At 42.5% G+C, this 21,559-nt stretch overlaps 1 protein-coding gene across 3 annotated transcripts in view; it reads left to right on the forward strand.

Annotated features, from left to right (window-relative positions):
• Window positions 1–21,559, forward strand: part of kmt2a (lysine (K)-specific methyltransferase 2A) — a 129,826-nt gene that overhangs the window by 55,550 nt on the left and 52,717 nt on the right. For 2 of the 3 annotated variants that reach the window (XM_067970890.1, XM_067970892.1), the window contains exons 8-17: window positions 610–686; window positions 5,605–5,733; window positions 6,585–6,698; window positions 8,128–8,274; window positions 9,662–9,757; window positions 10,956–11,076; window positions 13,254–13,367; window positions 15,683–15,867; window positions 18,270–18,440; window positions 18,652–18,762. In XM_067970890.1, the coding sequence (XP_067826991.1) occupies window positions 610–686; window positions 5,605–5,733; window positions 6,585–6,698; window positions 8,128–8,274; window positions 9,662–9,757; window positions 10,956–11,076; window positions 13,254–13,367; window positions 15,683–15,867; window positions 18,270–18,440; window positions 18,652–18,762 (1,265 nt within the window). The remainder of the gene's footprint in view (window positions 1–609; window positions 687–5,604; window positions 5,734–6,584; window positions 6,699–8,127; window positions 8,275–9,661; window positions 9,758–10,955; window positions 11,077–13,253; window positions 13,368–15,682; window positions 15,868–18,269; window positions 18,441–18,651; window positions 18,763–21,559) is intronic. The other variant, XM_067970891.1, reaches the window with a different exon arrangement.

A 21,559-nucleotide genomic window follows, 5' to 3' on the forward strand; every position in this document is an offset into this window, starting at 1 on the left:
TATGATGTCAGTTTTTTTTCCCCTATCTTCTCCTCCTCTGCTGTGGTCGGTTCTACAGGCGCCATTTTAAAGCCTTGCCCAAGTGGCGATTTCCCACATCTGAGCCTCAAGATGGCGAACGAGGGGCCTCATGGGGAGCGTCACAGCCGAACCTCACCCTGACCTCAGCTGATATCCACACCTGTAGTTTCTAGCACGATGGCTCACTGGATAGCAACCAGGAGCAGGAGCCCTATCTGATTTCACCACCTCCCCTAGAGTACTGAGACCACTCGTAGTGGCCCAAATGCCGCACTGGCTGACATCAACCAATTAAGCACAGACTGGGAATCGAACCTGAGATCTTCTGGTCTATATGGCTCAGTTACACGCTGCCTTTTCCAACTGAGCCATCAGAGAGCTCCATGATGCCATTTTTTTGTTACAGGTATCACAAAGTCCCTGACCATTCTCAGACAAGAAAGGGGCTGCTGTACCTTCTGCCAGATAACAGGACTTTTACTGAATTTGAAGCATTTAGGGGGAAAAAATGCCTCATAAAATCTGAACCTATTGTCAGTGAAAGGTTCATCTTGGTTTGTTGCTTAATGAAGATCCTTGTTTCCCCAGCACTCGAGCTGAGCAAGCAGAAGAAAGCCCCTGCTCGTTTCAATATACAGTTAAAAACTAAAAAGCCGAAAGAAAAGGTGAGATTTGAACTTTCATCCTAGCTTTTTAATTCTACCTTATTTGAAGGACAACTCCAGCACATTTTGGTTTATGCGTGTTCTCCTGGGTAACCTTTATTATTTTGGTGACATTAAAAAACATGCCACTGTTTTTAATCTACAGATGATTGCATTTGCCCAAGATGTTTTCTGTAGGTCGCAGATATCAGGTATTCTTTTTATCGTGCCGTTCTGTGACGGATGAACAGCACAACGGGTGCCCTAGAACTTTCCTTCATGTTGAGGCCAAAAAAGTTGCTTCTATTCTACCCAGATTTAAATTACACAATTTAGAATTTGCAGTGCAGAGTATTGTGTGTCGAGCGTGTATATCGGGAATTCAGGTGCGAAGATCAGTGTGCCAGATTTGTGGCCTCACAATTTTCTATCTGTTAAAGTTAATACAGATAACCGTGCGAGACAGGAGGCAGGTGTGCACCTGACCTCTGCATGTGCACTTCTGTTGTGTAAAGTTCTGTCCCAGGCGCCTGAAATTGTAAAATTTAGCGAGCTACCCACCTGTACCATTTTAGCAATTTCTCCCCCCTCCCTTTCTCTCTTTTTCTTATTAAGATCTAGGTCTGCCACGCACGAGTCCCTGGTTAAAGAGGACTCCTAGATATCAGTGTCGTCCTGTGAACACTCATTAGAAGATGTGCAAGAGAAGCCCATTGTTGATTCTCCTTGGGTTTTCTTTCAAAACTTGAGGGAAAGCATGAGGCCTCTACCTTGTGTCTTCCTTAGCCCATCTCACTGTGGAGAATTATCTCGGGGGGTGGGCGTGGTTTCTAGTGGTGCTGTTGTGTTTTTTTGGTTCATGTAAAAAGTTTATGGTTAGAAAGGGAAATTAAGCGGCATTCCCATTCCCCCTCTCTCTCTGCTGATTCATGCAGATACAGTTCCACTGGGGCTGGCGGACCTCTGAGATATTGCCAAATGTGCATTTTAATGTGTGTGAGTCCAGACACTGAGTGCCATAAGCTATTTGAATATAGAGAGCATCACAGACAGGATCCTGATTGATCATCTTCCCACTTCCCTAGCATAGGGGTACTGAGACCAGTTGTAGCACCCCAACTGCTGCCCCGGATGAGACCAGCTGACACAGTGCAGACTAGAACTGTATGGTTTAGTCCTGCAGTAAGCAGTGCCTTTACCTATGTAGGCAGCTGAGGGTAGCTTTGAAGTGTAATCCATTGTTGGCTGACATTTATATAAGGACTGATTTTACAAATGTGTGCTCCCAGAACCAAGCTTTGACCACTGGGAGAGCATATCAAGAAATTGTAGGCTCACTCCCCATGGTTTCTCTTTTAATAATGGGTGGAAGATCATGGAGACCATGCCTACAATTTCCCGATAAGCTCTCCCAATGGAGGTGGCTCCCTACCGGGAGCGTGATTTTATAAAATGTACCCTAAAGTATTTGGTTATTTTTCGCAGACTGAAAAGCCATCACTTCTAGTTCTCCTGTTGAGTAAAACTTGTGTCTTTCTTCCATTACTGGAAAAATGCTGAAGACTTTTCAGGTGGAGGGTACAGAGAGAGCCCAAAAGATGTGGATGTGGTGGAAAAGACTACCATAGGGCTTCAGTGACTCTTTGTTCATTTTATAGGACTTCAGTGCTCGTATGTCAGGTACCGAGTTACCGGACCCAATTCCTGTTCTGGACTTAACTGTGCTTCCTCAGTCCAGTTTTTGCACAGTCTGGTTCCAGATGCAGGGACGGCTAAATTTTTTAATGCAGGATACATATGTTTTAGCTAAAAGTATGGGCAGGAGGTCACTGACGTCGCCACGGTCTCTGCCGCTTTAGCTCCTGAGGTTTGAGTTTAATGTTAAGGAACAGGGCGCTAGAAACATTCTATGTTTTCCCAGTCTGTAAGTATAATGCTAACATATTTTCCTCACAGTGGTTTGCAATAGCTGAAGGGACTGTTCTTCCTGGGCTGATTTTTGTCATACTCACAAATCAGCTCTTAAAAAGAAAAACAGCGGGGCAGTGGAATTGCAATAGAACTGACTTGTGCAAATTTAAAAATAGCCTTTCTCCCTTTTGCCAAGCACCTTTTCTGTCAGGACAGGTTCCTTTCAGATGTCTGCCAATGCTGCTCTGACAGGCTGCGAGCAGGTGTGCAAGTGTGGCTCTGGTTTACTTGCTCTCCGACCTTCCTTCCCTCCCTTAGGATTAGTATCTCCACCTGCTTGGCTCAGGTGATGTCAGGGACTCTGTGTATCTGTGGGATCATGGGCTTGAACACATGTCCTACCACTTTTGTGACGCAGCATATTCATACAAAACTCATTAGACTGCCAGGCTGCTTCGTGCAAGGTTTTTATTGAGCAAGCAGAGGGAGAACTGAAAGAGAGCGGAATCAAAGCAAGAAAGTTAAGAGGAGAAAACTGAGACAGAAGAAAGATGAGAACAAGGGACACTGATCAGAGGAACAAGAAAGACAATCAGCACAGAAGTCATGAATAAGAAAGTTTCAACTGAGATAGAAATGCACAGGAGAGTGGAGAAAGAAAGAAGGATGTAAATAAATGAGGCACAGGAAAAAATCTAGAAGAGAGAGAGAGATGAGGAATTATTAAACTACGATTGTTCTTTGCCAGGAGTAAAAAGCCACTGTGAGTACTGGAATTATTTTTCTTTATTTTATGGACCCATTTATTAGAGACTTTTAAGATATCCTTTTGTTTTCCTCTTCTCCATTTAATAAAATGTAATCTTTCTCTACCTCTTTAGATTCTGATACTGTGCACAATCCCCTGAATGAAAGAGCATGATGCTCTCCTAACCTTTTGCCAGTGATGCTGTATAACCAGTTGGTGGGAGCAGCCTGATTTTTTTTTTCCCGCTCTGTCGGGAAGGCCTGATTTTTTTCCCCCCCGCCCCCAACCCTGTCTCAATCTCTGCCCGCTGTCATCTCCAATAGTGAGGCTGAGATTAGGAAACCTTTGTACTGAAAAGTGTTGATACATCACTGGTATGATAGAGAGAGGTTTGAGTTTACTTTTCTAGGGAACATGAATGGGTACATGACAGTGCAATTTACCCCTGATACACTACTACTGTGACTTTCTGGCTGTTGGCGGGCCCTTAGTAGTCAAGACATGGGATAGCCTTTGTTCAGTGTAGAACTTGAGAATGTGAGGGAAGCCTCCTGATCCCCAGTTCTGTTCAGTGTCTGTTGTGCAATATCTTAAAATCTTATTATAGTTGCAGAAAGTATTAACATTACTGCGCAAGTACTGAGGATTATGGGAACAAAAATGTGCCAGTGATGGTGACATCCACTTGTAACATCATGCTTGCTATAAAAAAAAATTGAAATCTGACCCTTTCACTTGTAGCATTCTGGGGCTAAAGTTTGACCCTGAGGCATAAGGTCTGTTTATTCCCTTTCCCTACCGGCAGGGCACTTCCCCATGCCTTGTGCTGTGTCTGATGGACTGAAGCTAGTGCACTGTGCTAGTCACAGATTTGTGAGGACTGAGATGCTCAATACCTGATAGAATTGAGTAATGATAGGCTGTTACTGATATCAGGCCTGCAGTACAAACCATTAGCACTGGGTTGGCGAGTGCCAACACACTTAGTTGACAGATATAATTGACTCCAAAGACTATCGATGTCTCCTCTTACAGTAGTGTTATTCACTAATTTGTTGCTTGAGAGCCACTGTCCCATTCAGTGTTTTGCTTGAGGGCTTCTCTATAGAACAATGTAATATGGTACACCACAGAGTGATGGGATATGGGTTTGTGCCTGCAATTATCTATACAGTGAAGTCCCAATTCGAATCAGGCCTCTGAGCATTTGCCATGTGGAAACCAGGCACTTCGCCATAGGAAGAGAAAGAAAATATAAAACCACTTGGCATATTGGTCTATTTTAATAAATACTGGGATATCCTTGCCTTTTCTTGGAGAACACATAACTGTACTGAATCTAACTTTTTGGTTCAAACCCACTGCAGAGCAGATTGTGAGTAGAGGGCAGAGGCACATGGAACAATAAGTCGCCATGGGCCACAGTTGAAGGACAACTACCATCATTCTTGAGGCTCATTACTTTAATTCCCAGTCTTAAATTCATGGTACTGGGTAACATGTACTGAGCAGCTTGAAACTTGCCTCCTCTAGGATACAAAGTAGCATTCCCATCACCCACCCTAGCCCACCTACACTAGTGTAATAGGCAGAAGTGGAACATGCAGCAGCTAGTGACAGCGGTCAGATCTGAATTGTCCGCAGGAGGTACATTCAGTTGGATAATCTGTTTTGACGACCGTTAAATTCTTTGTCCAATATTTATTCTAAAACAATTACACTCTGGCTGCTGGAGAGTGAACAGAAACTTTGTGGGGTTCTACATGTAACCAGTGCAGTATTACAATTGGAGGTTCTCTTTGTTTACTGTTCAGTTAGAATTTGTTCCCCAAATATATTGGTTCCATGTCATAACATGCCACTAGTGCTCCCTTAATGAGTGCTGAATATTGTAAAACTGAGCTGTGCAGCCAATGAGGTCGCTAGTTCACTTCCTATTCCTGATCTCAGCTGGGGCAGAAACTGAACCGCCACAGTTGGCCCTTAATGCCGCTGGGCCAGGAAGGGAAAAATCAGTTGGGGGCTGTTTGGGGGGGTAAATAAAAAGAATGCCACTTGGATTGGACAAAAAAAAGCTTGCATGGAGCCCCATTGTGTTGGAACTTGTCTACAAAAGTTGTATGTTTGTGAAAATGTTAATCCCAAGTAATTTGCTTTCATTTAGAGATGTTTTGATCTTGAATAGTGTTGCTTGCACGGGCACTGTTCATATAATTACTACATTACTCGGATACATTACAACGAGGAACAGCCTTATTGATTTCATGCTTCTTGTTTTAGGATAAAGTGATTGCTGTCAGCAAGTTTGAACCCAGTACTCTGAATCTGCTCACCACGTTCACAAATGTCAGTTGTGGGAAACAGAAACCATTGGCGGATGGAGTCCACAGGATCAGAGTGGATTTCAAGGTAGAAGCAACAATGCTAGGGCTGCTAATTTGTTACACTAACTGCTGAACATATTAGCTCTGGGAAAAAGAGGGTACAATATAATTAATTTTGATTTCACACTTCCTCCTCCCCCTTAGCCACGCACACACATTTTCAAGTTTTTCTATCCGTTTTTTGTGAAACCAAGGTATATAGTGCAGGACACCACCAAGGTTGAAATGAGGTAAACCATTTTTAGTCATCCGTACAGTGCACCATTCATTTCTTTAGCACAGGCACACAGCGGCTCCCAAACTGTACCAGCGTTCCATTGGTGTAAGGGAGCGCAGTGGAGCAATACATATTGACTCTCCTTTAGTTTTTTAAATTCACATTTACGCAGTGTATTCGGGGTTTCTGCCGAAGTTACAGTGGCCGATGGGGGAATCCTCTCTCTTTCTCCCCCCCCCCGCACCCCCCCACCCCAAGGAAATTCCCACCTAGTGTTCTGGGATAGAGGAGGGGGGGGGGGGGGTCACTGCCCAATGTAAAATATTATGATTGTAAAGTTCTTCCTGGTTTGCTGATTGGTCCATGCTGATTTCATGATATCTCACCAGGACTTGTGTGTGGTCCTACCTGCTGTACAGTATACAAAATATTCTCCTTATGAAAAGCTGTTTGATATTCCCAGTGGAGTGCTATATGAGGCAGAGAATTGGGAAGCTGTTAAGCACATTTGGTACTCAGAAGGATCAAAGAAGACTACTGAAGTCAACAGATCTGAAACTTAACACCTGCAAAGCTTTAACTGAAACCACTTCCCCTCCAACTTTAACTGTATTTGGTTGTTTGTTTGTCTTCTGATATTGTTCTACTGATTTTGGCAGGAGGACTGTGATGTGGAAAATGTGTGGGAGATGGGTGGACTTAGCATCCTGACCTCTGTACCCATCACTCCCAGAGTGGTCTGCTTCCTCTGTGCCAGCAGCGGACATGTCGAGGTATGGTTTCACTCTCGAGGTCTCAGTTTCGTTCAGTTTCAGTACAAGCGTGCATTTGATAGCAAACGGTACTCTTTGCATTGAGGAAAACAAACCTCTTTGTTTAAGAATGGCACACTGCGTTTTAGAGCAATCTGACCTCAGCTTATTCAGTCAGTTGGCTTAAACTCCATACGAAATGGAGGTTGCAGGCAGGCACGAGTGTAGCAGCGCAGAACTTGATCTTAGAAGTTACTGGGAGCATTGAAGAATAGGGTGGTCGTCGATTTCTCATATCCTGAGGCATGCTTCACCCATCCCGGTGCAGCAAATGATCAACTTCGTGTTTGCATTGAAGAATAGGGTGGTCGTCGATTTCTCGTAGCCTGAGGCATGCTTCACCCATCCCGGTGCAGCAAATGATCAACTCCGTGTTTGAATTTCTGCACCCAAGCTTCAGGTGATGTTACTGTCTGGGAGAGGGTTTGACAGGCTGAAGCTTTGCCACTGGTATTCTGTGGGGACTATGCAGTGATCACACTTCCTGAAGTGTGCCATAGCAAGTTAATTTTGCATGGATGCCAGCCTGATCACAAGGACCTCTTTTTTTTTTCCCCCACATATTCTGATCTGCTATGTCAAACCTTGGGGAGCTTCCCTGCTGCTCGTTGGTCAGCTCCAGAATGTAGTGAAGTTTCCTGCATTGATATGAGCAGCCATGAGGGGTGGGAAGATACAAAGTGAGAGTTTGTATACACAAACACATCTGGCTACATGTACATTAAGGATGGTGACATGGTTACAAACCTGACTGACTCAGGGAAACAATTACTACCTGGACCCAATAACCGTTTAACAACTAAAAGCTGGCATGGTAGTCTCGATCTATTTGAATTTAAACCTGTGGAGTGATTTTAAAAACAACTTTTACACCAGTGCAGTTTAATAATATTTATATAGTGGATTTTGTGCTGCTTGTGAGGGTGTGGATCTCTTCTCTTCTACCCCCCCACCCCAACAAGGCCGCAGACCCCTTGCAGCTGAGAGGATAAGTGACCTGCTTCCAGGCTTCACCATTACACTTCTAAAGCCGTCCATTTGTAGACATGTGGGGCTGAGCCTACCTGCAATTGTTTTTCTTTTACCTCTTTCTATTCAATACATTCTTCAGGGGTTGGGAACTCGTTGGTATAGAGGATTGAACCCATGTTCCCCACTGTGTGTCAGAACTCCAGGGTTGCTGCCACCATGCCATGCCTTCAGTATATATCACATTTAAGAATAGTAATGCGACTTAGCTTCTGCTGTAAATTTCACACTGGATTTTATAATGGTTTGTGAACCCGGCTAGTGCAACTAAGCTGTGGAACCTGGAGTAATGCCGCTGAATGTGTAACTTTTCAGGAGTGTGCAGTTTGCTGATTTGTTTCCCTTTGCGTTTTGTTCACAGTTTGTTTACTGCCAGGTCTGCTGCGAGCCCTTCCACCTTTTCTGCCTGGAGGAGAATGAGCGACCGCTGGAGGAGCAGTGGGAGAACTGGTGCTGTCGGCGCTGTAAGTTCTGCCACGTCTGCTGCCGACAAAATAAATCATCAAAGGTAATGGTACCTGATAGTAAGCTGAGCATGAACATTTCAAACGGCCAGTTACAGTTTGGGTTTGCACCCTATTGTGTGCTAAGTTTATATTTGGGCTTGATTCAACCTTAATGTGCAACATGCAGAATTGACCACTACTCGGATAGAACCGAACGGTTATACCCCTGGAAAGGTTTTCATTGCTAGCTGCAGCAGTTCTGATACTTTTTAGGGTTTTTCCTTTCTCCCATCCCTCCCCCTTGTACATTTCAGTGAATACAAGAATGAAGTAGATGTGGTTTGAGGACGGCTTTAATGGAATCCTTTTTTGTTAAACTCAATAAGCAGTAAGAAACTTCAAAACTTACCTCAAATCTATCAGTATGTTTCCCCGCACCGCCCCCCCCCCCCCCTGCCCTGAGAGTTTCATAACAGGAGAGATGTGCTTATGGAGTGGATCAACTCCCACTGGAGTTTGATGTTTCTGCACTCCTGGGAGAACTGTCGGTCACTTTGGTATGCTCCTGACGGTTGCTTGTATTTCTTTGCAAAGACACATTTTCATCTCCATGTCAAAAGCTGTACTGTGGAGTGTTTATTGATGTCAGATTGACAGTTACAGGAAAGTATGTTTTCAGTATAAATGATTTCTTTCAAAGTTAAAGCACCAAGTTCAAAAATCTTTTGTTATTTTAAAAAATATATATATTTCCCCCCCTTTTAAGTTAATTGTTTTCTTCACCCTTTAAGTTTTCCTGGCCATGAACGTCAGCTCTGTGGAGAGGACAGATGAATTACCTGCCCTCAGTCTCTGCTGTTGCTGCCTGTGATGCAGCTGCTAAGAGGTGAGGCCTAGAGGCGGCAAGCCCTGGGATTTTTCTGTCCACTTGGGGAAGTGCTTCTGCTCTGCTCCCTGTCTCCCCATTATGGCCCAGCTGAGGTCAGGAACCGGTGAGAGGAATAGCACGTGCATGTGATGGAACGGAAAGAGTTGTGTCCTATTGCTCCATAGTGCACTGCATTATTGCACTACCACTACAGCACCAGACAGCCTTTGTGTAAAATAGCTTATCTGAATTCCTCGTTTTTATCTCTTGCCTTTTTTTGTTTTGGTCAGTCTGCTAAAGGGCTCTCCTGCTTGCCCTATATCCGTTCCGATTCAGAGTCTGCACCCAAAGCCATTGCTTGTCTTTGTTCTTTCGGAGGCTGATGGACTTTGTCTAACTTCAGCATTTTCTGTTTTTATTTGTTTTGACTTACTGCTGATCAATTTGGATTGAAAGTGGAGCTTTGTTCAGGAGAATTTCCCAAAGGAAGGGAAAGAATCCTAATGGTTAGTCGCTTGTGCTGAAAACTAATAATTGTGAGAAAAGGAAAATGTAATTTCTTAAATAATTTTTTTACGCAGCAGCTTCTTGAGTGTGGCAAGTGCCGAAACAGCTATCACCCGGAGTGCCTGGGACCAAACTACCCAACAAAACCAACCAAGAAAAAGAAAGTCTGGGTAAGTTTTGTTATCTCATGCAAAGCTGTGACTAGTCTTATCTCATGGTTTAAATTCCTCATACCATGGATCATCTCTGTTGTTTGCCTCTATACCCATTTAAGAGCATTGATATTCTTCCTGTGATTAGGAAATAAACCTATGTAGGTAAAATAACATGAGTGTTTGACAAGATTTGAAGAAGTGTTATTCAAATACATATAGTTATACTCACAGAATACATACTGCAGGAACAACCCAGACTGTCAGTGAGGAAACTCCTAATGTGTTAAACAGTCCTCATTAAAACGGCACTTATTTGAGACTCTCTTCGGATGCTGTATGGAGGTGTCTGCCTTAAACTGCTGAAAATTCTGTTTCCCAGTCACTGGACAAAGACTCCACTATACTTTTCCCACCTTTTGCAAAAGATTCATCATCGTTCCATTCCTGCTTTCTGATTACCTGCACATAAACGAGTTGAGCCCATGTTTCCTTCAGCAACTGCCAATGAGTTACCTCCTATTATGTGGACAGGACCAAATCTGTTCACCGAGGACAGCATGGTGAAGCAACACTTTGGTGTGTTCATGCACTGCGCAACTGAATAACAAGCGCTCCTACAGTTTTCAATAAGGTGAGTTCCCAAACTTGCTTTGTGGATTCTGGGGAAGTGTCAAGTGTAGAAGAAATGAGGTAAAAATCAGAGTGTGAGCCAACCTACAATTTGTCAGTATCGCTGCAGGTCCTATCTAGTAGGTAAAGAACCAGGTAAGTTAATGTTTTAAGTGTAGCCTCAGTTTAAATGTTGGTAGAGATTGAGGTTCAGACTTGAACTCTCTGAATGGGTCTCCAGCGGTGCACAGAAAGAGAGACAGAAAACCCCTCCAGCATTTACCATGAATTTAAGTCCCTATGTGTATCTGTTCAGATCTTTTTAATAGAGATATTTTAAAAATTGTAAATAACTAGAAATCTGAACTGAAAATAGAAAATGTTGAAAATGCACAGCAAGCTGATCAGGATCTGAAAGATAAAGGTTAACATTTTGATTTGGAACCTTTTATCAGAACAGAATGAAATCTGATGAAGTTTGCACTTGAAACATCAATCTCTTTCTGCTTCTTTCAGATGGTGATTGTTCTGTGTGTTTCTGTCATTTTCTGTTTTAATTTGAGGCCTTCTTAATGTTTTCTAATAAAGATCTCCTCCGCTGTAGATCTGTACCAAATGTGTACGATGTAAGAGTTGTGGAGCCACAACACCGGGGAAAGGCTGGGATGCTCAGTGGTCACATGATTTTTCTTTATGTCACGAATGTGCAAAGCTCTTTGATAAAGGTAAGCAGGCATTTATATTATGTTCATAGTATAATTGATACCCAGGAGTGATTACAAGGTAACAGTTAATGAGTTCAGGTAATGTCTCAAACTGTGATGCAGATTTATTTTAACGTATAAAATGGATTACACAGTAAGTCAGATGATATGCTATTTTATAAGGATGGGGATGTTATACCATGCAATGCACCATGTATTATTCTGTTCCTAAGTGAAGCAGTGCCCCTTTAAGGCCACAAATGCTGTTACGTAAAGGCTGACTGACATCACAGTTTAATTCTTTTCAGTCAGATTAGACCCATGGTTTGCCTTCTCTTTTTAACAATGTGATTGGCAAGGTCATTTAGGAGTCACGGACATTCTGGCTCCTGCGTCATTTAAGGTATTTGGAGAATCTTGCACTACACAAATTTGTTTGTTTTTTTTATACTGTTTTAGTATGACAGAGAAATTTGCATGTAAGAAGAGTCACATGATGGACAGGAAATTTCTCATATTAAAAATAATATAGATAGATAAATGTGCAGTAACAACAGGTTACAGCTGGCAGGTAGTGTAATAAGAACAGATGAGTCCTGAACTTGATCTTCAAGGCGCAGGAAAAACTTGGTGAAATTGTATTGGCTGTCAGGGTGAGCCAGTGATTTCCAATGATTGGAAGTATCCTCACATAACTTTGGTTCAGCATTCGAATTTCTACCTACAAGGGAAAGAGATCCAGCTGATACAGCTCGGAGAGAGTACCACAGGCAACAAAAGTAATTTGTGAAGCTTTGGCTCTGGTATTCCATGTAGACTTTTAACACTTCCCTCCCCATCTCCTTTCTTGATTGTTGATTCCTTTCTGGGTTAAGTTTCAGTAGGCACTGGTTACCCTTCTGTACCTTGTCCACCTTGTATGTGAACCTGGATTGTTAGCTTCGGCAGGCCATTCCATGGTAAGGGAATCATGGATGAGTCCGATCCTATCCTGCCCGATGTATGAATTTTGTCATGGGATGGGATGGATAGCAAACAGAAGCCCTTCAGGCCTCCCCCAACGTAGAGATGTTAGAGAATCATGGAATGATAAGCACAGAAGGAGGCCATTTGGTCCATCGCGTCTGTGCCAGCTTTTTGAAAGAGCTAACCAATTAGTCTAATTTTCCTGCCCTTTCCCCATAGCCCTGCAAAGTTTTCTCCTTCTAATATTTATCCAATTCCCTTTTGAAAGTTACTATTGAATCTGCTTCCACCGCCCTTCCAGATCATAACAACTTGCTGCGTAAAAATTTTTTTGCCTCATCTCACCTCTGGTTCTTTTGCCAATTACCTTAAATATGTGTTCTCTGGTTACCGACCCTTCTACCACTGGAAACAGTTTGTCTTTATTTACTCTTATCAAAATCCTTCATAATTTTGAACACCTCTATTAAATCTCCCCCTAACCTTCTCTGCTCTAAGGATGACAACAAGTGTTGGGGTCACTTGTAGTGCTCCTATTGCTGCCGAGGTTGAGCTCAGCTAACTGCAGAGACTAGGGATTGAGACCTCCCTGGTCTGGTCGGTTAGGGCAGCTGCTCACTGCCTAAACCATTTGAGCAATCAGGGGAGGCCCTTGTTGATTTATTTAAAAATTGAAATAATTTTGTGGTTATTGACTTGCGCACTGGTTAAATTGTTACGTGATTGCTGTGTTGCTATTGTAGGATTTTTGATCAAAAATTTGATGTTCATTGGGAAGTAAGCTGTGGCCAGTATTATATGAGCAGAACGCCAGGATGGAGGGACACTGAGTCTATCCCTTTCACAGTGGATAAAACCTGTATGGCATTGTTCTCAGGCCCACAAGTTTGCAATGACTGAATAAGTCAAGTTCTGATTTAATTACATGGAACATTTTTGGGGGGCTTTCGTTCTGAGATTCCCTTCCATTTGTCTATGAAAATCCACACAGCAGTTATTTTAATTAGCCGAAGTCTGTCATTGGCCCGTGGAATAACCTGCGCACCTGGCTGATTAGCCTCTATTATGTATGCTGTATGGCATTGTGTGCATTTAAGTAGGTCGAGGAGTATAATGCAAACCCATTTTAATAAAATTATATACAAAACGTGTGTCAACAGTGCTGAGGATTATCAGGAACACAGTGTGAAAGGATACCAGCTGTGTTGATGTAAATTGCTGTTTATTTTTAGGAAACTTCTGCCCGCTGTGTGACAAGTGCTACGATGATGACGATTATGAGAGCAAGATGATGCAGTGTGGAAAATGTGATCGTTGGGTTCATGCAAAATGTGAAAGCTTATCAGGTATTTTACAATGCAGGAAATATTTTGTAGTTGAGACATGTGACAGCCCGTTAAAAGAGATGCAATGGCTGGTTGACATGTTTTTGCTTGGTTCAGATTTTGTTTGTACTTCCCGTTTAAGTACCTTAAAGTATAAATGCATAATCTGTTACATAACATTAGCCTCTCGAGTTTCTGTTTCTCATGTGACCCCCAACCTACCTAAATTCTGGTCCTTATGATGTTAGAATCCCTAATATTTTTATTCTAGCATTAATAATCTTCCAAACAGAAATGCTGTTTTATTTGCCTTCCCTTCACTGTCCAATTTGCTCCACTCTTTTATTCTGAGACTGCTGGCTTTTGCTGGGGATGGTTCCTGGGGTCTAACAGCTCTTTGGTACTTTGCCCAAATGGCTATTCTTTCTGCATGAGCCTGGGCCTCGAATGTCGACAGGCTCTTCATTTGCCTTTAATAAGGAGGTTCTTACTTGACCACTGTTCTAAATAAAGAACAAACTATAACTGCTTGTTTTTGCCCACCTGCAGGTCAGCCCAATTTCCCATGGTCCAGAGAAACATACAATAAGTTCACTGTCTTACCTGTCATGGAAACAGGGTGGAGGAAGGCCAGACTGAGAAATTGATTTTCTAACCCATTGAAATATTCTTGACATTTATTTTTAAAAAGTTATACCCCTTCATAGGGATGTTTTTAAATTCAGAAGGAATGCAACTCTTCTTAATTGAACAGGGTTAGTTGCATGAGATTATTCTCCAGTTTGGATTCCTGCCTGTTTGCCATGCATCTTAGTTCTGATTTCTTCGTCCACATTCTTTGCTGTGCTATACTTTCTCTGTACAGTTCATCGTTTTTGCTATCCTGGAAGGAAATGTAGCAAATATTTGCACCTGGTTTTCTTTCAAGGAAGATAAATTATGATTGTGCTTCTGTTTTTAATCAGAGCTCAGCATGCAAAGCTGCGATCATTATTAGGATGAGGTAGTTCCATAGATGTAACTTGTTTGTTTTTTTGGGTGTTCTACTCAGATATACAGGTAAATATAAGCTATTTTCCTGTTCCTTCCTTCCTTCCTTCCTCCCTCTCTTTCTTTCATGAATTTTTAAGGACAGGATACTCCAACATGTCCCAGTGAGCCCATTCCACCTTGATTATGGATGAGCAGATTTAAACTATTTTAATAGTTTATATAAATATAGTAGTTGCCAGAATGGTGCAACCTTGAGTCAACTGACCATTCGTATTTCACTGTCTCTGAAATTGTCCCAGTGTGAATCCTGCGCCATTGTGTACAGAAACTAATTTAGCGCGTCTATACTGATCAGGTTTAAGCAGATGCTGGGTCTGCTTCAACTTGTGTTGCACGTTTCCCATCTCATCCGATCCCGTTCTATTCTACAGCGTAATTATTTTAGTGTGAACTTTCCCTCTTTTTCTGTAAGTGGCTTTATGTTCCCCTCCTTCCCTTAGGTCTCTACCCATGTCACATGAAACAGGCCCCATTACAAGATGCAGGGAGGTGCCCCACATACAATTGTACAACTGATTTTTTTCTCCCTCCCTCTCGGTCGTAATGCACAATGGATCTGATTGGCTAGATTCCGCTCAGTTCAGCTGAAAGGGAGATTACAGCCACAAAGCCCCATAGGAGCACAGGAACCAGGAGGAGGCCATTCAGCCCCTCGCGTTTGTTCCGCCATTCAGTTACATCTGTATCTTAACTCCATCTACCTGCCTAGGTTCGATAACCCTTAATACCCTCGCCTAACAAAAATTGATCAATCTTAGTTTTGAAATTGTCAATTGACCCCCAACTTAAACAGCTTTTTGGGGGACGAGAGTTCCAGATTTCCACAACCCTTGATGTGAAGAAGTGCTTCCTGACATCACCCCTGAATGGCCTAGCTATAATTTAAGGGTTATGCCCCTTTGTTCTGGACTCTTCTACCTGGGGGAACAGTTTCTCTTTATCTACCTCATCAACTCCTTTGATCATCGTAAACACCTCAATTAGATCACCCCATAATCTTCTATATTCAAGGGAATAGAAGCCTAATCTATGTAGCCTGTCCCCATAATTTAACCCTTTTAGCCCTGGTTTCATTTAGCCGCATTTTGTCATGCAGCATGTAGCTGCTCCAGTACCTTGCATCCATTCCCTCATACCGTTGCCTTCATTCCTGCATATGCCTCAGACATTAAGAAGGAGCAAAAGCGTTGCCTTCAAAAGTATGAAGAAGCTGTTGTGACAAAATCAGAAAATATCGGCGTGCCAATCACTACATGTTTATCTTTGCTTTTATCCTCTTCCAGATGAGATGTACGAGATCTTGTCGAACCTTCCAGAAAGTGTGGCATACACGTGTATAAACTGCACGGAACAACATCCTGCGGAATGGCGGCTGGCGTTAGGCAAGGAATTGCAAATCTCTTTAAAGCAAGTCCTGACTGCACTGTTAAACTCTAGAACGACCAGCCACTTGTTACGATACAGACAGGTGAGTCTGAGCTGCTGCTTCGTGACAGTGTCAAAAAAAGCATTGGTATGGGCATATTTTACATTCTTGGGAATGCAGGCAAATGGGGTTCATGCATTGGCCCCCCACGTTCACGTTGTTAAAACTGGCTCCTTTATTCCAGCAGCTGAATTGTATACTGTCTTAAATGAACTGAGCAGACTATTCAGTGGATGGAGGAGCCTTGTCAGCTCATGAAATACATCAGAATTTTTGAGAGCGTTGTTATAAAGGTCCTGCTAATGACTATAATAAACATTGTCCCATAGTTCCCCCATTGAGTTTTTTTTTTATTCGTTCATGGGGTGTGGGCGTCGCTGGCGAGGCCAGCATTTATTGCCCATCCCTAATTGCCCTTGAGAGTATTGCATCATAACAGCTAGCATTTATATAACGCCTTTACTGTAGTAAAACATCCCAAGGTGCTTCACAGGAACATTAATCAAACAATATTTGACATCGAGCCATATAGGGAGATATTAGAACAGATGACCAGAAGCTTGATCAAAAAGGTAGGTTTTAAAGAGTGTTTTAAAGGAGGAGAGGCAGAGAGGTTTAGGAAGGGAATTCCAGAGATTAGGGCCTAGGCAGCTGAAGGCACGGCCACCAATGGTGAAGCGATGGAAATCAGAAATGCGCAGTAGGCCAGAATTGGAGGAGTGCAGAGATCTCGGAAGATTGTAGGTCTGGAGGAGGTTACAGAGATCGGGAGGGGTGAGGCAATGGAAGGACCTGATAGTCAAGTGAAAGTGAAATGTTAATAAATTAGGCACATTGTAGAATGAATGTTTAAAGAAAATGTTTCCAAGTGTTGCTTGATAATGACTTTATCTAATGCATTAATAAAATTTGGGAGCTCAGCTTTTAAAAAAAATATTTTGTATGTCATAAGATTCCCAATGCAGAACACCACAACCCAACTAACCTGATGGATAAGTGACCAGTTCCCTGGTGTTTGGCAATACCATTTTGTAATTAACAAAGTGTATGAAAGAATCTAGGCTGTCTGATTTCTCCTGCCTCTTCCCCCAATTTTTATTCCTTTTTTTGAAGGTACTGATTTGTTGGATACCGTTTCACAGGTCGTGGCCCTCCGTCCTTCATGGTGTGCATCCTAGTCATTCAGTATCCGTAGGGTATCTGACATGGAGAGCATCAAAATCTTATCATCACTTGCCATCCACATGTACCTTACAGCAGAAGTAACTGGATATCATTCAGAGGCAGAAATCCAGCTGTGATTTTTTTTTTTCGCTCCCCAGTCCAGAAATGTACAAGACTATTTGTAGCAATCACCCACCATCCTGCCTGACATTAGCACAGACTGAGAATAAAAGTTAGGCCCTTTCTGGCCTCGTTCAGTGTCAGTTTAGCTCAGTTGGTGGCACTCTAACCTCTTGAGGCAGAGGTTTGTGTGTTCAAGACCCGTTCCAGAAATTGAGCACGTGATCTAGGCTGTATTGAAGGTAAAACACGTTGGATGAAAGGTTAAACCGAGGCCCTGTCTGCCTGTTCAGGTGGATATAAAAGATTCCAAGGCTCTATTCGAAGAAGGGCAGGGGAGTTCTCACTGGCTTGAATAACTGGTCATTTATCTCATTGCTGTTTGTGAGACCTTGTGTGCAATTTAGCTGCTGTATTTACCTACATTGCAACAATGTCAACAGTGTCAAAAAAGTAATTTGTTGGATATGATTGGTCCTGGGATGGGACATGAAAGGCGCTTCATAAGTGCAGGTTTTTTCTTGTTGCTATTTATTTTTTGGCAGTCTGTCCCTTTGGGAAATTACCTTGGATGTTTCAGATATTCCTGGTAGAGATCAGGAATTTTCAGCACGGAATTATGGATGCTGACCCACATACACCAAAACTTTGCACCACTGGTTTCCTCAAATGTGTGAGATGTCTTTGCATGTCCAGGAAAACATTGAAAAGTTATATTGTTTGTGGCGAAAAGCTAATTTGATTTCAGATGTTCTGTATTTTTTTTTAAAAAGTAAAATGGTGGCTGTGACGGTATAAAGATTTGCAGAAAATGCACAACCTAATCAATGTATGCAAATGAGTAACTGTAGAAGAGCAGTCCAAGATGGGAGAAATTCTAACAGAAACCAGTAAGTTGAAAGAAACTGAGCTTTGCGCTGGTGCTGTATTGGTTACATTCCATGTTAGTCAGGTGACTGCGTCAGCATTTGTTTTGGATTATGAAATACATCACGGAGGCTTAATTTCATTGCTCAGGAGATCACAATTGTTAATGTGGCTGACTGCTTTCATGCATGATTTAGTTAGCTAGTTTTGAAGTTTTTAAAAACCAGTAGTTGAGGCTGTTGGGCGGTGTAAGAAGTGATGTAGCTGAATCTGGCCTGCCCTCTTTTTACCAGGCAGCCAAACCGCCTGATTTAAATCCAGAGACGGAGGAAGCTGTCTCGGTTCGAAGCTCACCTGAGGGTCCAGATCCTCCGGTTCTTATAGAAGTAAATCAGCAGGATGAACAACCTCTTGATCTGGAGGGTGTAAAGAGGAAGATGGAGCAGGAGAGATACCACTCGGTGGTAAGGTCGCCATTTATTTTGCCCCACCTAGATTTGCTAGAAATATGTTTTGACTAAACTGTAGTCCACAGTGAAAAATCTCAAGACTACCACATAAGTAAGTTCAGCGTCATGAAATCTCTGCAGCATGAGTCACTCGCCTCTGTAATTAAAGTGTGCTATCTGTTGGCAAATGCTTTAATGTACCTTTTATCTGCTGTTGTGTGTTCAGCTGGAGTTCAGCGATGACATTGTGAAGATCATCCAAACAGCGATGAATTGCGATGGAGGGCAGCCTGAAAACAAAAAGGCCAATAGCATGGTCAAGGCTTTCTTTATACGGGTAAGGGAAAAAAGAGGGTGGTTTATCAGTGGTTTGCAGCGTCTCCTATTTTATCTCAATGCGAGGTTTATGTTGCAGTATTAAAATTGTAAGATGAAATCAGGCTGCGCAAATCCTGTCTCCTGGCAACATGGGACAACCGTCAAAGGTTAGTCACAATGACTAAAGTGTTCTTTCTGTTGCTGAGCAATCAAATGGTCTATCTTACTCCTAATTTTCTTAGCTAGAATATTTCAGCACTTTGTTGAAATCATTCAGATCCCGTCATCCCTCGAAGTTTTCTTCTTAAGTTTTTAAAATTGAAATGTTTCATTTGTGACCAGATTTTTTTTAAGGGGAGGGGAATTCATCCTACCTTTGTAGGATAAGTTTTGTTGAACATAGCAGCACAAATATGCCCTTAGGATAAATATTAGACCAGTGCTCAAAATGTCATTGTCTCATTAACTAAAAACAGAAAATGCTGGGTGTGTGTAGTACATCTGTTAGTAGGACTGTACATGATAAAACTAAGAATACTATACTTAGGTTACACAAGGCTTTGGTACAGCCACACTTGCATCCGGTTTTGATCCGCACATGAGATGGGGCTATCGATGCCCTAGAGAAGATACAGAGGAAGACAACTAAGATTATATCTAGTCTTGGGGCTCTTAGTTATCAGGATAGGCTTGATGAATTGGGACTGTTTTCTTCAGAGAAGAATATGCTTAGAGGGGATATGATTGAGGCTTTTAAAATTATGGATTAGACTCATAACCTCAGGCTTCTTTTCTCCACTACTAACTGTCTCTTTAAATCCCTCTCTCCTGCCCCCCTCACCTCCAACAAGTGTGAGATGCTCGTGGACTTTTTTGTCATCAAGATTGAAACTACCTCTTCAGCTGCCTCTGCTTCCCACCTTCCCCATGCCCATCAAACCAAAACCCCCCCAGGCTCCTCCACCCTAGCCCTGAGCCTATGTCTTTATCTAGTTTCTCTCACATCTCCTGTCATGCCCTCTCTATGCTCATCTTGTCCATGTGACCCACATTCTGCTCCCATGACCTCATTGCCACTAAACTGCTGACCAATCAACTTCCCTTCCTGGCCCCATGGTTCCCTCTCTTCAGCTACTGTCCCCCTCATCGCCATCATCACCCCTCCTCAAAAAACCCACCCTTGACCCCCTCTCTCTTTGCAAATTACTTCCCCATCTCCAACCTCCCTTTCCTGTCCAAACTCCAAAGTTATCATTTCTCAGATCCATGTCCATCTTCCCCCAACTTGATGTTATCTCTACAATCAGACTTCTGTCCTTGCCACAGCATTGAAAAAGCCCCAATTAAAGTCACAAATGAGTTCCACTGTGACCGTGGCGCATTTTTCCTCCTTGTGCTCCTCAACCTGTCTGCAGCCTTTGACATGGTCGACCACACCATCATCCTCCAACACCTCTCCTCCGTTGTCCGGCTCAGTGGGACAGCCCTCTCTTCCACTTTTACCTATCCTATCCTATCATAGCCAGAGCATATCCAGCAATGGCCTCTCTTCCCAAACCTACACTGTTACCTCTGAACTCCCCCAAGGATCTCTCCTTGGCCCCGTCCTCTTCCTCATCTACATGCTGGCCCCTTAGCAACAGCATCCAAAGGCATGGGGTTAGGTTTCACATGCCAGGTTACTAGAATTTTACTTCAATGGGCCTCTGCTTTTTGCTTCTCCTTGGAAATTGTGTGACCAGCAAGGGGCAACAGTATACATGGCTGCACCGCAGCTGGATGAGGCAGGCCTGATGGACTGGATAGTCCGTTCCCATCCTTTTCAAATGTTCATATCTGAAAAGAGAAAGACAAGTTAATGGTTTGAAAGTAGACCCTTTGACACAATGGAATTCCTGACAAAGGGATTGCATCTTAAATGTTGTTCTGTCCTTTTCTCTTCCCAGATACTAACTGACTTATTTATTTCCAGCATTTTCTGCTTACATTTCAAAATTCCAGCATTTGCAGTTTTTTTTTCTTTTACCCAGTGTCTGATTAAATGTCACTTGCAGTCAATTAAAGTTATTATTTGTCTTCAATTGCATTCTTCGGAAGCATTTAGTTCTAGAGCTTCACTTTAAGTTGCAGGCTTCTGATGTTTCACCGTTATCAAGTTTCATTAACGGAACCTGCACTAAACAAAGTATTAATTGTGATTACTACAGCTACACATTTCAGTAGGAGTGAAAAAGTTGAAGAGTAGCCTATGAACTGTAGGCTGATGTTTTTTTCATATAGTCTTTTATTGATTTTGAAAAGAATAACTACAGTTGATCAGTGCATCATTGTAGCGAAACTTAGCATACAACAGGAGTTCTTGTGATAATGGTTTTCAGGCTGTCGGTCTTGATAGAGTCTGCATTTCACACTGCTGGTCATGTTCCCATTAAGGCATTGGTTTTCAAATTTTTCTGTATGGGGAACACACTGCAAAAAATTGACATGCTCCCAGGGACCTGACTTAAGTTTTGACAGACATTGTCAGATACTGAAAGGAAGACAGTGTTATCATTGCAGAAGAAAGATTCTCATTAGTAACAGCCAACAGAATTAATTACAAGTAAGTGAAGAAACACAGAAAAAATATAGATTACAGAATTTTCAAGACACTGTGCTCATGGAATGCCCAAATCACAAATGGATGGAAATCTGATGACCTCTTGAGCCTCCTGGATTCCCTTTGGGTTTCCAGACCCTCGTTTGAAAACCATTCACCCGGTTTTGGGGCGATTGTTGAAAACGGGACAGAGGGAGTGCAGTTTTTGAAAGGATTT

The sequence above is a fragment of the Heptranchias perlo genome, chromosome 33 (genome assembly GCF_035084215.1).
Source record: "Heptranchias perlo isolate sHepPer1 chromosome 33, sHepPer1.hap1, whole genome shotgun sequence".
NCBI lineage: Eukaryota > Metazoa > Chordata > Chondrichthyes > Hexanchiformes > Hexanchidae > Heptranchias > Heptranchias perlo.